Genomic DNA, 15,809 nt, shown 5'->3' with positions numbered 1-15,809 from the left:
ATATAACAACTGGTATGCAGCTGATCAGCTGTGTGGTGCCATCGAGTTCCCATTCCTGCAGGGAGCATGGCAGAGCCTGGCTGTGGTGTCTCCACTCTGCTCCATCCTCCATTACTCTTATCAGCATGTGCTGAGCTGGCAGGATGTGTTGCTTAGGGAACTGTGGTCATGCAGATGCATTGGTGATGCATGCCAACCATCCTGAAGGTGGTAGCTGTACTTTACCCTGAAAAAAAACCACCTACGCTTCTGTTAGGACCCAGTTTTCTCTAATTCCCTGCCTCAAGGTGATTTTCCCACACATAGAGCACATCAGACTTTGTTGTGCTCCATGTTCATATGAAAAAACCTAATTAGGGAGAGGCGGTGAAGGACACAAGTTTAATGCTTTCTTCATATGAGAATGTACAAACTTCACTCCCATGTCTAGGATAGTCCCTTACACACTGAACTTCAAGCACAAATGAAGTGGGTGTGCTCTTCGGTACTTATTAGTGAAGGTGTGTGTCTGCACAGCAAAGAGCATGAGAGAAATGAGCTTGAGAGGATTTGACATCTTAGGGGAAATAATGAGTGTGCTTATCTGGGAGAGAAGGAATTACAGCTCCTGAGTAGTTTTTTGGCACAAAATGAACACTAATTTAGTGGAATGAGTCCTCTTCAATGTTTGTGCTGAAAGGAGCATGAAATGGTAAAACTTCTTGGCCTCTGTGAGGTTTCTGTGTTACAAACATTAAGTTGCTTCAGAATTCAAGAGGGACAATAATGTTAGTGTTTTGCTCTGCGCAGCTTAAAAGCACACACATGTACCTTTATGGCCCTTTTTCTCTCTGATAGGGAATATAATTTATTAAGGAAGAAATGAGGTGCTTTTTTTGTATAGCACACACACTTTCAGAAACAGTATCCTAGGGTCTGTTTGGCTAGGTTTTCATCTGATGGTTTGTATTTTGAGGGTCTGTGTCAGTTGCTTGCAAGTTGCATTATCCTCTGCAGACTGAATTTTTGTGGGTGAACAAAACATGTAATCCTTCTGTTTACCTTGTAGAAGGAATGTCAATTCTTATATTACCTTACATTTTTCCTCAGTTCTTGGACAAACTCAAACTTTTACCCCATTTGTTTCAAAGATGTATTGTGGCTGAACTTTATATACACATACTCACTGAAGTATGAAACACAGTTTTCAGCTTTTTAAATTAGTATATTTCACCTATGTGTTTAAATTAACTCCTGATATGCCTAAATATGAAATAATCATAGCGGTAAAAGCAGTAGGGTGCATTGCTAGGTCTGAGGGACAGTGTCATAGAGTGCAAGCCGATGTTGATCAGCACTGAGAAAAGTTTTCTTGAACAGCTGTGAAGATCAGTGTAAGCAAAATCTTGGGCTATGCTACTCATGCATTCCTGTGTTCTTTGTACATAGGTCAAGACCACACAGTCAGTAGGAGTTGCAGCAGCCCTGATGCTAAAATTACAGTCATTCCTCACCAGGACTTCATGATACTCAAAGGAAAGAGAAAAATAGTGTCATCGCTTCTTTTAGCACAAACCCTGGCACAGAGAATACCCCCACATCTGAGGAAGGAGATAGCAAGCATAGAATAGAGAATACTGTACTAGTGTACAGAAATGTAGGTGGTATTAACGGGCAAAGGCTATACCGTACCCTAGGTGGTTGCTTGATGTGTCTTGATGTGTAGTTGGTGTCTGTAATGGCTTACAAAGGCAAAATTTAGTTACCACAATTCATGGAATGGCATGGGTTTGTTGTCTGCAGGAAATGCAATTTTACAGCTAAATTCAGAAAAATCTCCTCAGTGGCACTGCATTCTGAAGTATGTGTGGTTTTTCCACTTCCTTTTGTGACCAGGCACATCCTCTGTAGTGGTGGTGATTCAGTGTTTTGGGAGAGCAGCAGTAGAATGGACTTTCTACTTACGTGGCTCTTTAACTTCTTAATGATCTAAATACACATTTAGTCTTCAGCCATAAAAGTTAACGTTAGAAAAGTTGCTTTTAAGTAAACTTAAATGTTACTACTAATTCACTACTTAGAGGCAGAATCTAAGATTCTTGAACTTAATTCTTAAATGAAACATAGCTTATTCTTAACTGAACTCTTTAATTTTAGTTGGATTTGTGGGTTAACCCCAGCTGGCAACCAAGCACCACGCAGCTGCTTGCTCACTCCCCCACCCAGATGGGTGGGGAGGAGAATTGGAAAGGAATGTAAAACTTGAGGGTTGAGATAAGAACAATTTATTAATTGAAACAGAATAAAAATGAAAGAATAATAATAATTACCATAACAACAATAGCAGTTATAATGAAAAGGTGGGGGAAAGAATAAAATCCACAGGGAACAGGATAAAGGAAAACAAGTGATGCAAAGTACAACTGTTCACCACCCACTGACCGATACCCAGCCAGTCCCCAAGCAATGATCCTCGGCTACCCCCCTTAATTTTATGTACCAACACGACGTCCCATGGTATGGAATACCTCTTTGGCTAGTTTGAGTCAGCTGTCCTGGCTGTGTCCCCTCCCAATTTCTTGTGCCCCTCCAGCCCTCTTGCTGGCAGGGCCTGAGAAACCGGAAAGTCCTTGATTTAGCATAAACATTACCCAGCAACAACTAAATCATCAGTGTGCCACACTGTTCTCACATCAGAGCCAAAACACAGCACAGTAGTGGTTACTAAGAGGAAAACTAACTCCATCCCAGCTGAAACCGTGACACTTGGCCAAACATTTTATCATTTTTATCTATTTCAGTGTCATTTCAATTTTAGTAAACTAGGCAGTTCAAACACAGGAAAGCATTTTTGGTTTTGTTCTTTTTGTTAGCAAGTTTGCACTGGTAAACCTGAGATTTGTTCTCCTTTGAATTAGTGGTGTAAAGAAACAGACAAATCCTTTTGACTGAATTTCTAATTCATACAGAAACAAATGAGCAGTTTTATTCCCTGGTAGTGATGATCTCATATGTTATGAGTAATTGCTGTTTTGTGTGGTGTACTTTAATTTTAATTTAACCTTAATGATTTGTCTGGGAAGTAAGTTGATCTCTTTTGTATTCAGAAACATGAGTTTGTTTAAGCCTGGGTGGGAAAAGTGAACATCAACAAAGAAAAAAAATACTGATATTGTAATGTCAGTTGGGCAAGGAAAAGCCATTTCCACTGTGAATCTCAAAAGTAATGGGGAAGGTACCAGTGGCTTTTTATTCTCAAAGCAGCCTGAGTCCTGACTGATGGCGATGCCGGCCCACTGTCCATAACCTGGCTGGTTCAGTCCGACTGGACTCCAGGCCCCATAGTTCAAACAACCTTGTAGTGTTAATCTACTACTTTTAGGGTTACTCCCTTGAGATTTTGAAATGAACTAGGCTACCTGGAGCAACTTGAATGCCATTCTGGCCATGGGCTATATGTAATACACTTTGTCCTTTTGGACAAAGGAAGGCCCCCAAGTATCCTCCTCCAGCATTTGCTCCTCCAAAGTTTGTATCAGAGACTGATGTTTTAAACAAGCAACTGAAATTACATATTGCTTAACTACACAACAAAGCATAAACAAAATTCAGTCCCTTCTTCTGTTGAAGAGCTGCTACAACAGTGTATATGTGACTAAAGTTAATTTTAGATCTCTTGTTCGTAGGCAACTGGGGGAGGATATGAAGGTGAAGATGCATATCCCAACGCAGAACTTTTCTTCTTGGACATTCATAATATTCATGTCATGCGGGAATCTTTGAAGAAGTTGAAGGACATTGTTTACCCTAATGTGGAAGAATCACACTGGTTGTCGAGTCTGGAATCAACCCATTGGTTAGAACATATAAAGGTAACTTTTTGCTGTTTGAAATAACGCTTGACCAAGCCTGTCATGTCAGACTTGCTTTCTTTGCTGGACTTTGAGATAGTCCTGATACAGAACACACTGAACTACTTGGACTACAAAGCCAGCAGAGTATATTATGATTTAACGTTATTAAGCAACAGTAGGTGAAATGCAACATTTATTGTCTACCTCAAGTCAAATACCAGTCTTTAACAGAGGAATGCATTGTTAGTCTGATTGCCTTCACATGTAAAAGAAGAGATTTCTTTTTGTTTCTAGCAGTGCCGGACTATAGATAGCTGTCATTGTGAAGGATTAGTAATTACTTCAGTTGTCAGTATGTATGTAACTTTATTTTGTGGATTATAGTTTTGTAAATAAATCTTGTAAATGTGTTTGTAAATTTTGTAATTTTCACCTTGTAGCACAAATAAAATACTTAAACTGGTAATTCACCAGTGTTCTTACTGGTTGACCTTTGGACCTTTTGCCTCAAGTATAGCTATGCAAAAGTATTGAGAGATTATGTAATGAATTCTACTTAATAAATTTTCATTTTAAGTTAATATTTGGAAAATAAGCATATTAGAAGGGTACAAGTTCCTTTGTCCAACAACTGAAATATTTCAGTAATTTAGCTGAAAGAAAGGAGCTAAATGAAATACAGATTATTTTAGAGAGTATATCCTATGGTAAATCCTCTCTTTCTTCAAAAAAGAAGCTTATGTTCTTTGATTTATCAAGGTTACTGCTTTCTGCCCCATTTTTTTAAGAATTTGCTGTGAGATGAATTAGACCTTACTAAGGGATTAGGGAACCAATCTGTTTCTCTATTTTTATACCAGAAATTTACTTGATCTCCTAGAAAATTCTTTTCCAATTGACTACACCATGTTCCTCAGGTCTTTTAATGGAAATAGTATCAATTAAGATATTGTGTAGATACAAATAAATCAATTTATTTTTGTTAGAATGATAACACTAATTAGTGGTCTTTGGTGTCTGTTCCTCTTTGCTAGCTTGTCTTGACGGGAGCTATTCAAGTGGCAGACAGGGTGTCCTCAGGAAGGAGCTCTGTGTTGGTTCACTGCAGTGATGGCTGGGACCGGACAGCACAGCTAACGTCGCTGGCCATGTTGATGCTAGACAGCTACTACAGAACAATTGAAGGCTTTGAAGTTCTGGTGCAAAAAGAGTGGATAAGCTTTGGACACAAATTTGCATCGGTAAGAATTAGAAGATAATTGCAAGAACCATGCAACATTAATGTTCTAAAAAGCTTTTAATATTAAACTAGTCATTGTGTCAGGGTTTGATAATTCTTTTCATTGTTTTGGAATTCTGATTTAAAACATTTCCAGGTAAATCTGAGAAGAGCTTTTGGTTTTGCATCTGTTTAGTTAATTTTTTTTTGCTGTTCTTTCTATGAGAACTCATATTTTGTTCTTTACACGCTTTTGAAAACACAAATTGCTAGGGTTACTGGGGTTGTGGTTATTAAGCAAAGGAAACGAGAAGGCAGAAAAATTGTCTTCTCAAACTTTTCAAAAGATGATGAAATAAGGCTGGAACATGGGGCTTTTCCTTCACCCTCCCTTTGGACTATTTTGAATGTTATGGGAAGCATATGAATGAATCTGGCCAATGTCTTTTAAGTGATGTTTTGAATGCTGCTTCCCAGTATTCTACCCTTGTCATAGTAGCTCTCAAGAGGCTGTCACTGATGATGCTGGCTCTAGTTCTGTTCTGTCTTCTGGGTGCTTAGAAGGTTAAGTAGAAATTGTCTGTAGCAAGTCCTTAATATCCATGCATAATGCAAAGTGCAAAGTCAAGGGTGCTCATGTTAGGAAACATTTCAGAGTCTCAGTGGAACTTGTTTTAAATTTGGTACCTTACCATTTAATCAGGAAATCTATATGAGGAACCTGGAGGAGCAGAATAGATTGCCAGGGTGAGTGTGCTTTGATATGTAAACTTAAAACATAAGTTGGGAGCTTTACAACAGTGCTGCTTGTTGATGCTGAACATTGTAATTCACAGTAAGAAGTTTCCACACCTTCAGGAGAAGTCATTTGCACAGACAACTTGTCCCTAGTGGAATATTCTAAAGATACTACTTAATATTGCTAAAATTTGGAAAATAGGCAACCTGGAAAAAATAAAGAAATGGAAGAATATACCTATGTGTGTATTTCATGCCCATTTTACGTTTGCAAGACTGTCTCAGCCACTTGGAAATTCATGTATAGCTACTGAGCGTGAACCACTTCACCATTTATTGTATGGTGTGTGTACAGTGTACAAAGTGTGCTTGTATGCTGCAGCAGTCTTTGATCTGATATTCCAAGCTTCAGGGCACCTTTAGGAGATTTGCATTTTGATCATTGGGAGTGGTATCTGTCATAGTCCATTTTTTTTGTATACTTACCTGTAGTCTTCTAGTAGTGGTGTGTTACATAAGCCTTTGAAGTATTCTGTCTATGGTACAGCCACAGGAAAAACACTGGCTTGCCTTTTTATTCTTGTATTTTATTTCATATTTTTTTAAAACATTATAGTCGCGGTGCAGACAAAATGAGATTGTATAACTAGGAGACCTGTAGCCTAGCACACATGTTATGCTTTAACAGACAGCTTGAAAAAGAGATCAGTGTGTCCTTCACCATTCTGAAAAAACTAAGTAATCTATCATTCTTTTTATTAAGCCATTAATTTTATTTTGAATAATCAAAAGAGTTTGTTCTCTCTCAACAAATAATGTTTTTCTCCTATTAGTGAGGTAGGACTTTTGCACCCCTTCCAGATGACTAGCTCAGACCACCTGTTCATCTCTGACAATGTAGCAGCAATAAGGATGATTTAAATAGCCTGCTTTTGCTTAAACTACTGGTTTATTTTCCCCAACTTTCTCACTCAAGTAGTAATCTTTGGAAATGGTTGAAGCCACTCTCCTGTAGCCATCTGCAGTTGAGAGTACCATATATTTGGATTGGATGGGCTGTTCAGCTTATAGTGAAGTATTTTCTGGAGTATTCTGTAGAAATGGTTGAGTCGCTGTCTCTGGAGGTATTTAAAAGATGTGTAGGTGTTGCACATAGGGAAATGGTTTAGTGGTGGACTTGACAGTCCTGGGTTAATGGCTGGACTCAATGATCTTAAAGGTCTTTTCCAGCCAACATAATTCTATGATAAAAAATGATAACAAACAGAAATGATAGCAAACAGAAAATATTTTGATCATACATGCTCTGTTTTAGTTTGGTTATTACCTGATAGATCTGTGCGTTTTAATAGTGAGGACCAGGCACTTCGGTGCAGGTAGCATTTCCTGAAACTCATCTCTGAAACTATTGTTGTTATGCCCTCCTTCAAGTGGGGAGTTGGAGAAGAGTAGGGAGTTTCTTGTATTGTCTGGATTAGCGCAAGTGTCATGTTTTCATGTTACTAGGGCTGCAATTTGGATGTTTTAATAACAAATAACTAAATAGTAGACTACTTCGTAGTTCCTCTCAGTATTTTCTGTCTAATGAAGCACGCAATAAGTCCCCTTGTTGAAAAGGGATTCCCTGCCCCTGCTTTTCTATGTATAGTGAACTTGGTGCACTCTGCAGGTGTTAAAAATGCTTGCTATCTAGAATGTCATTCTAATAATGCAGTCTAATGTAAGAAATAGGAGACATAGACATAATTATAGATGGAAAATACTCAGACATCCTAAAACTTCTAGCCGTAGTGAAAGTGGAAGGACATTCACTCATTACTGAACACATATATGACTCTGTTAACAGATACAATGTATTTTAAACCATAAAAACTGGAGAGCAAGGAGGCCAATTTGTTTGTCTTCCCTACAGTGTTTTCCTAGTCATTTGCTACTGTTCACTGAGTTCAGCTACAATCCCTCATCTCACTCTATTTCCTGCCATTCAATTCTATTATTTCAAACTATCTTGCAAATCAGTTTTGCAAGATATATAAAACCAGCAGAAAATTACTGGTTTTACAACTCTTTACATCCTTAAGACATTAAGGCTGCTGTCTTACGGGCAGAGAGACAACATCTTAGTTCAACATACATGCTCTTCTTTTGTCTCCTCCAGGTCAGTATATTTGAGCAGAATTATGGAGTTAATAGAATCTCTTTTATCTGTTCTCAGCTATCAAATGTGAAAAGGAAGGAAACTGCTTTTACCAAACCTGCTTTTTGTCTGTGGGGCGAATGCCTTTAACTGTTACTTTGGACTCCTCAGAATAAGTGACTCACTGAAACTTTAGAAATGTGTGTTAATTTTCTGTCAGGAGCATGAATATTTCTTTGAGCTCACTCATGTTCACTGTCTACCTCAGGATGAATCTTTAGGTTCAAGTATGGAGGGGGAAGAGGAGAATCTGTGTGGATAGTTTGATGATCGAGTTTCTCCAGTGGCTTAAGTTACAAAAAGAAGACAAAGTATATAACTTGGCTTTTGACAAAATTATTACGTAAACACAGTTCAAAACATGTCTTGATTATTTGCAAAATAATGGATACTTTAATGGTTCGGCTTGTCCAATAACTAGCAGGTTTTTATAACAGGACCAATTATCACTTTGGAATTTGATGTCTTTGGAACAGCTTTGCAGTGCTTCTGTATATCTGAATCTCTCCTCCTTGGTGCAATAACTAATTCTGAAGTTATAAAAACAGGTTGTTATATTACTGAAGCACTAATATGCTAGTGCAAAATAAGAAACAATGTCTATTGGGCATAAAATAAACTGTTTCGATTAACAGGAGGCTGTATTGCTTCATTTCAGAGAATAGGCCATGGTGATAAAAATCACGCTGATGCAGACAGATCGCCCATCTTTCTCCAGTTTATTGATTGTGTGTGGCAGATGTCTAAACAGGTATGTTATATCATTCTTCAGAAGGCAACATTGTTAAGAGATTACTGAATTAAAAACCTAGATCTTTATTTAAAACCAAAGTATTTGAAGAGGGCAGCATACCTCTGTGCTCTGATGCTGTAGTCCAAAAGAGTGGATTTACTTTTAAACGATACCATGTCTCTACCATATTTCTAAAAGGCGTATATAAGCTGTGGTTATGTTGCTTAACATGGCATTGGCTATGCATGCAAAGCTGGCCTGTCTTGGATAAAGGCTTCTGTCATGGTTTAACCCCAGCTGGCAGCTAAGCCCCATGCAGGTGCTCGCTCACTCCCCCCACATTGGGATGGGAGAGAGAATCGGAAGAGTAGAAGTGAGAAAACTCATGGGTTGAGATAAAGACAGTTTAACAGGTAAAGCAAAAGCCAGGCACATAAGCAAAGCAAAGCCAGGCGTTCATTCAGCACTTCCCATGGGCAGGTGGGTGCTCAGCCATGCCCAGGAAGGCAGGGCTCCAGCACCCATAATGGTTACTTGGGAAGACAAATGCCATCGCTTTGAACATCCCCCCCTTCCTTGTTCTTCCCAGCTTATATACTGAACATGCTGTAATATGGTATGGAATATCCCTTTGGCTAGTTCAGGTCAGCTGTCCTGGCTGCGTCCCCTCCCGTTTTCTTGTGCCTCTCCAGCCTTCTCACTGACAGGGCCTGAGAAGCTGAAAAGTCCTTGACACAATATAAAGATTACTTAGCAACAACTAAAAACATCATTGTGTTATCTGCATTATTATATGAAATCCAAAACACAGCACTGTACCAGCTAGTGGGAAGAAAATTAACTATCCAGCTAAAACCAGGACAGCTTCTCAGAAACATATCAAGAGATGTGACCCAGCAGAATGCTTTTACAGGAATTGTATCACACTATCTTAATAGCGTCTGTTGTTTCATTTCAGTTTTTGTGGAACTGTCCTTTGAACCACAGGGACAAACGTTCTTTTGTCAAAGCTTGAAAAGGAAGCTTGGGAGCTGTTGAGTGCTGTAAACATATTTTCAATAACTAATGAAACAAAGCAGCAAACTTAGTCCGTTTAGGGACAAAGATTAGGAGCTAAACCAGGGGTCCTCAAACAACGGCCCGCGGACTGAACACAGCCCCCCAGGGTCCTCAATCCGGCCCCCAGTATTTACAGAACTACACACACACACACACACACACACACTGCCAGGGGTTGGGGGGGGAAACCAAGCAGCCACAGATGACTGCCTGCCACTTCATCCATGCGCTGGCCCCCTCGTTAGAAAGTTTGAGGACCCCTGAGCTAAACCCTTGTTTTCCTGTATGGCGCTGCACTATAAAGAGTGCACTATGGATATCTTACTGTTTTGCTGGTAAAAATGTAACTGTAACCGTTCTGTATTTGATTCTTGTTTTTAGAAATTCAAGGCAGTTAGAACATTTTGAGAAGAGTGTTTTTCAGGGAATAGTTTGACGTTGAACATCTCATGCCATCTGAACACTTACTTTGCTATATAAAGTATATGAAAGCATTATCCTAAAAATTATTTGTAGATGTATTCAGGCTTCTACATGCTGCCTTTAGCCTCTTAAACCAGGGCATCTGCATCTCTCCCTGCTTTTATGATGTAAGGAACAAATGTGTCTTTTCTGCTTTTAGTTTCCTACAGCCTTTGAATTCAATGAGCAGTTCTTAATTACAATCCTGGATCACTTGTACAGCTGCCGGTTTGGTACTTTCTTGTATAACAGTGAGTCTCTTCGAGAAAAAGAGGTTAGTCGTATTTAATTGTATCGCTGTCTTGACTCTAGATAATTACAGGAAGTTTTGGTTGTATTGCTTGGTATATTCCTTGTATTACAGTGGTTTTGAACTGGTTTATTCTTGTTACAGGATAAGTTGCATGGTAAATTCCTTGGGTTTGGTAGCTTAAAGACTATGCAGTCACTAAAATATTTGTCAAGCACTGGTTGTTTTGAAATATTTCTAATAACAGTAACTTACTATGCTTCTAAGTAAATCAGAAGTATATTAACTTTAGAATGTAACCATGGCTTCTGTGATGGATTTCCTGCTTTTGTGCAAATATTTACTGTTCTTATTTCAATTTCATTTTAGAAAGTGACTGAGAAAACGTTGTCATTATGGTCTTTGATAAACAGTGAAAAAACTAAATATACCAATCCTTTTTATACTAAAGAGCTAAATCGAGCACTCTATCCAGTAGCCAGTATGCGTCATTTAGAGCTCTGGGTCAATTACTACATCAGGTGGAACCCAAGAATTCGGCAACAAGTAAGTAAATTTGCTATAACATACAAAATGCTGTTTGACTTTGGAAATAGGATTTTGTGTCATAACTGACTTGTAGAATAGTACCTGTGATCTGTTCAGGTTTTTAATCCTATATTGGTAAAGATAGAGAAAACAGGTCAAAATTATTGTTCAGCTTTTGGTGTTGGTTTTTTTTTTTTCCACTGAGCTCTTCTCAGAACACTGAATTTATTTCAGTGCTTAGTATCAAGTCATCCTCAAGCTCTTTCTATTCTCTTTCCTTGGGGACAGGGCTCAGGGAGCATTTTTTAAGGACATTTGATGCTGCTACAGGGCGAATGACAATGCTTAGAGATAGGCTTACCTATCTGAAGAGTTTAGGGCATTAGCATCACAAACTCAGTTGGCTGCATTTGCTTATCCTTTCTCCTTTTTCTGAGAAAGTGTATGAAATCTAGAAATTACGATGACCTGTTCAGTCCTTTCTCTTTCAAAACAGCTGTCTGTATTGATGGCTTATGGTAAGATTATTTTTTTTAATGTAACTTTGATGACAATTTGTTACTGAAAATTATACAAGTGGATCAGGTTGGAAGCCCAGAAAAGCTTTTATCAAATTACACAGAATTCAGTTCTGTGCTTTTAATGTTTAATATATGGACACTCAATGTTTCTTACAAACTTGCTAGAGATCTCAGCAATGTAGCATGTAAAGATAGTGGAGAGAGACTTATTTGTCCTTCTTAACAAGTTCTGGAGTTTTGAGTAGAAGATAGAGGAGCAATTTCTTTGACGGAAGCAGTCTTCATGATCCAGCCCCTGGAATGAATCAGGAGATTCCAAGCAATGAACTTCCTTTCCCGCAGCTGATCTCCTGTATTATTTACAACACTTTAAAGGCTGCAAGAAAGCCAGTTTGCTATATTTTCTTACAAGTACATTGCTAGTTTTAATTTTAAAGTTCTGTTTTTAAAGCTTTTGTTGCTTGTTGTGAAAAATGAGGACATTTTACAAGACGTGAATCAAAATATGTATTTTAGAAAGTGAAAGATTATAGGGCATGCAAATTAGCTGTAAATCTACTTTAAAATGTGCTTTGCCTTTATTCAGGGAAGGTCTTTGGCAGGAGTTTCTTAGAAATACAAACCCCTGTGATAATCTATGCTGCTACTACTGCTCCCTCGTCTTCACCATTTTTACATACAAAGTGCAGCCTTTTTTTTTCCTTTCTGCACACAAAATTTGTGCTTCATCCTGACTTAAGCAGCTGAGTAGTGGACACGTGGCCTGATCTAGTTTTTCAATGAGCTTTCATAGTGCTGTTACTTAGAAGCATGTTACGCATCAGATTCCAGTCTAATGAAGAGTCTGGTCTGTCACTAGCAACATTATTAACCCTAATTTCTAATCAGCATCTCTAATAATTTTAGTAACTGCATTCAGTCATTGATGTAACTTCCACAGTTGCTTCAGCATTCATAGCCGTCCTCATCTGGGGTGCATAGTGAGTGGTGCATGTAAGAGTGCCAGTTCAACTGGTTTTGAATTGGTGAGGCCTTACATTTGCTCCTGAAACTGTACTGCTAATAGCTTTTAATTACAGGCAGTTAACTGTGAAACAGCAGCAACTTCTTGACAGATGTACACAGCTGAAGGTAACTTTAGGCTCTGTACCTGCCTTGGACATTTGTGATAATACTTCTTTTCCATTTGTTTCATTACTCTCTTGAAAACTAGGACAGTTGATTTTTAAACACATTCAGGTTTACTTACAAAATTCACTATAATAAAGTTTTGCATTTATTTCATTGTTTGTTTACACAAAGTTGCAAATTTGCTGTTAAAAATTGAAGTAGATTTTATCAGTGAGGGAAGCTTTTTGATTGGAAGACATGTAGCTAAAATAGTCAATCTGGCTAAATCCTGTTTTTAGGGAAGGTAGTGAGACATATGATCTCTGGAATCTAAAAGCTTTTAACAATTCAAGAAGAATACCTTGGCTGAAGATTTTTTGACACCCATCTTGCACACAGTGTTAATTAGATAATAAGAAAATAAAATCCATATGCTCCAGAAAGGGCAGGCTGATTTTATTGAGGTAGGAAGAACTGTTTTCTATAAAGATTTTCTTTGGATGAGAACAACTGGAAGGCAGAGGGCTCTTGCATTACAGAAATAAATATTTCTGCTTAGCTACAACTCACTATATATGTTGGGGACTACAAATACTGCGTAATGCCAGGAAAATACAAGTACTACAGCAACCTAACTGTGTAGAAGTAGTTGGACTGAAGTGATGAGACTAATGCAGATCTCTTTCTAGCAGCCAAATCCCGTGGAACAGCGTTACATGGAGCTCCTTGCGTTACGTGATGATTATATAAGGAGACTTGAAGAGCTGCAGATCACAAATAATTCTAAGATCTCCAATTCATCAACCTCATCAGCATCTCCCTCACAAATGATGTCCCAAGTACAAACACATTTTTGAAGAAAATATTGGCTTCGTTCTATACTGTAATAGCAAGTGGTGCTTAACATAGATCTATAGCATAAACAGGAATATTTTAATGCCTTACATTAGACTGTCCTAACACAAGTTATTTTAGCCTGTCTTCATTTGAGGAGGACTCAAAACAAACTCTTCAATTATGTGCCTTTCAGAACCTGTGGACTGGGAACATTATTAATCAGCTTCTAGTTATGGAGGACTTTAAGTCTGGTACAATTGGAATTAAACTGATATTATTGTTTTCATAAGAATGCTTTAATTTATTACATTGTAGGTCATGTTCCTGTAAGGAAATTCATGCTCAGTCTTACATGTTGTGAAAAAACACATTCATGACAATAGGAATATTCACATTGTGTAAAATTAGGTATGTGTGTATTCCTGTTAGGAATACGTTTGTGGAGTTTGAGATAAAAATAAATTCTATTGTGAGATTTCAGAGAGAAGTGTTGAAATTTTCTGGTTACCTCAGAATCCCAAATTTTCCCTTTTTGAAATAAATAAAAATATGGAAGGGATTTCACTGATACACTTCTAATGAAAAAGTTCAAATAGCTCAGTAGATATCAAAATAAAAGAAAAAATCTATTTTTTATTCTAAATAGGTGTGTTTTTTTTAAAACAAATTACAATTGTACTAGATTCTAAGAAGTCCTGTCTTGGCTAACTGTTCAGCACTAAAGTATATTACAAATATTGTTAGCAATATTTGTTCTTTGGATTAATACCGAATAAAATGGTTCATAAAGAAGGTTTATATAATTAAAAACAGACCCACAGACACATCATTTAAGTATCCAGCAATAGCCATAGTATTAAAGCTTGTGTTTGTCTTCTAAAAGTAAGTGTGCCTGTTTAAAGGAGCTTTTATACCAAAGTAGGGGAAAAAATCAGTTACAAATACTGTTGAAAACTTGTACATTTATAGTTTACTGTTTAATTTAACTTTTTTTTCAACAAATTTATTTTTAAGTATTTAAGGGACTTCAGTGTACAAGATTTGCCTATAGTGTGTGCACTTCCATTGAACCTTCCAGTGAATCCTGGCTTCAAGCCTTCATTTCAGAGGCTTCCAGTAAACCTTTAATTTGTACCTTTCAGGTATTTTTTTAATAGTTGCAAGCATTTCTTACGACAGCACAAACCTTGCTACTTGATATTTAATTAAAATTTTGCATATTCTCAGAAGTTTAATGGTATTCAGGCGATCCAGGAAATAAATACTGCAATTCCAGACTCTGTAGAGGAGACTATCTAATACTGATATTTCAAAGGAGATATTTTGATGCTTGAGGCTTCTGTCATTGTAAATTATTGTATATGTGGTGAGTTTTGATCTGCACGATATAATAGGATTATATATAAATTGTTTCGTGTAAGTATATATAATATAGTTTATTAGAAATTCTGCAAGTTTATAAAGTGTAAATATTTTGCATATGAAAACTAAATTTAAAGCTATAGTTCCATAAAGTAAGTTTAGAGGACATCTGAATATTTTTAGAACAGTATTTTTTCAAAGGAATAAAAGTGTACCGCCTCTTGATTTAATTCAGTATATACACTGAATTGCACTATTATTTTCAGGGAAGCTCAGAGTATATGGCACGTGTGTGTTTTAAATAGACATGATTCATATATGACTTGGTTTTGTCCTCTAAACTTCATTCTCCCATCAATGTTCTTCGGTATGTATTTCCAAAATAACAATGTCCCAAAATCTTGACTTAAGGTAACTCTTGGCTGGTTAAGATGCATTACATCAGATAAATGAAGAAGGATACTCGATTGTTGATGGTATAACTTACACTTTGAAAGCTATGCATACTACTCTGGTATATTTGCCTTCTACTTACTTGTGGATTATAAAAAAAAAAGCTATTTTTATTAGAATATTTGAAGTTTCTGTATTTGAGTTGAACATATTGGTGACATCTCTGAGCAGTGTGAAGAAGTTCAGAAAATCTAATCGTTTTTACTATGTAAACACTACGTGATAAACTATTGCATTTGGGAAAGTAATATAATGGAAAGGTTCTTTTTGCACTTAATTCATTACATATATACATGCCAATCTTCATTACTGGTTTGGTCAAATTTCAGTCTTTGAAGCTTGTTGACATGTCTCTGTGTGGGCTTGGCTTTTTTCCAAGTCAACAGATAAAATTAAACCCAGTATCTTATCTTATTTTTATATGGTAATATTAGGGAAACACAGGGATGTGTTCAAAGTAGTCATTTTCCAGAAAGCGTCCAATTAAAGTTGCAAATGTAGGCACAC

General features: G+C 37.2%; 1 protein-coding gene across 4 annotated transcripts in view; it reads left to right on the top strand.

Moving 5' to 3' along the window:
• MTM1 (myotubularin 1) overlaps positions 1–15,809 on the top strand; it is a 57,154-nt gene that overhangs the window by 33,101 nt on the left and 8,244 nt on the right. For 2 of the 4 annotated variants that reach the window (XM_040614427.1, XM_040614429.1), the window contains 6 exons: positions 3,666–3,851; positions 4,868–5,074; positions 8,646–8,738; positions 10,402–10,515; positions 10,861–11,037; positions 13,340–15,608. In XM_040614427.1, the coding sequence (XP_040470361.1) occupies positions 3,666–3,851; positions 4,868–5,074; positions 8,646–8,738; positions 10,402–10,515; positions 10,861–11,037; positions 13,340–13,507 (945 nt within the window). In that variant the 3' untranslated portion in view covers positions 13,508–15,608. Of the gene's footprint in view, positions 1–3,665; positions 3,852–4,867; positions 5,075–8,645; positions 8,739–10,401; positions 10,516–10,860; positions 11,038–13,339; positions 15,609–15,809 lie in introns of those variants that run through there. The other 2 variants (XR_005830956.1, XM_040614428.1) reach the window with 2 other exon arrangements.

This window comes from Falco naumanni, chromosome 14 (assembly GCF_017639655.2).
Source record: "Falco naumanni isolate bFalNau1 chromosome 14, bFalNau1.pat, whole genome shotgun sequence".
NCBI lineage: Eukaryota > Metazoa > Chordata > Aves > Falconiformes > Falconidae > Falco > Falco naumanni.
The sequence above is the reverse complement of the archived record's forward strand: the minus strand, read 5'-3'. Positions and strand labels throughout refer to the sequence as shown.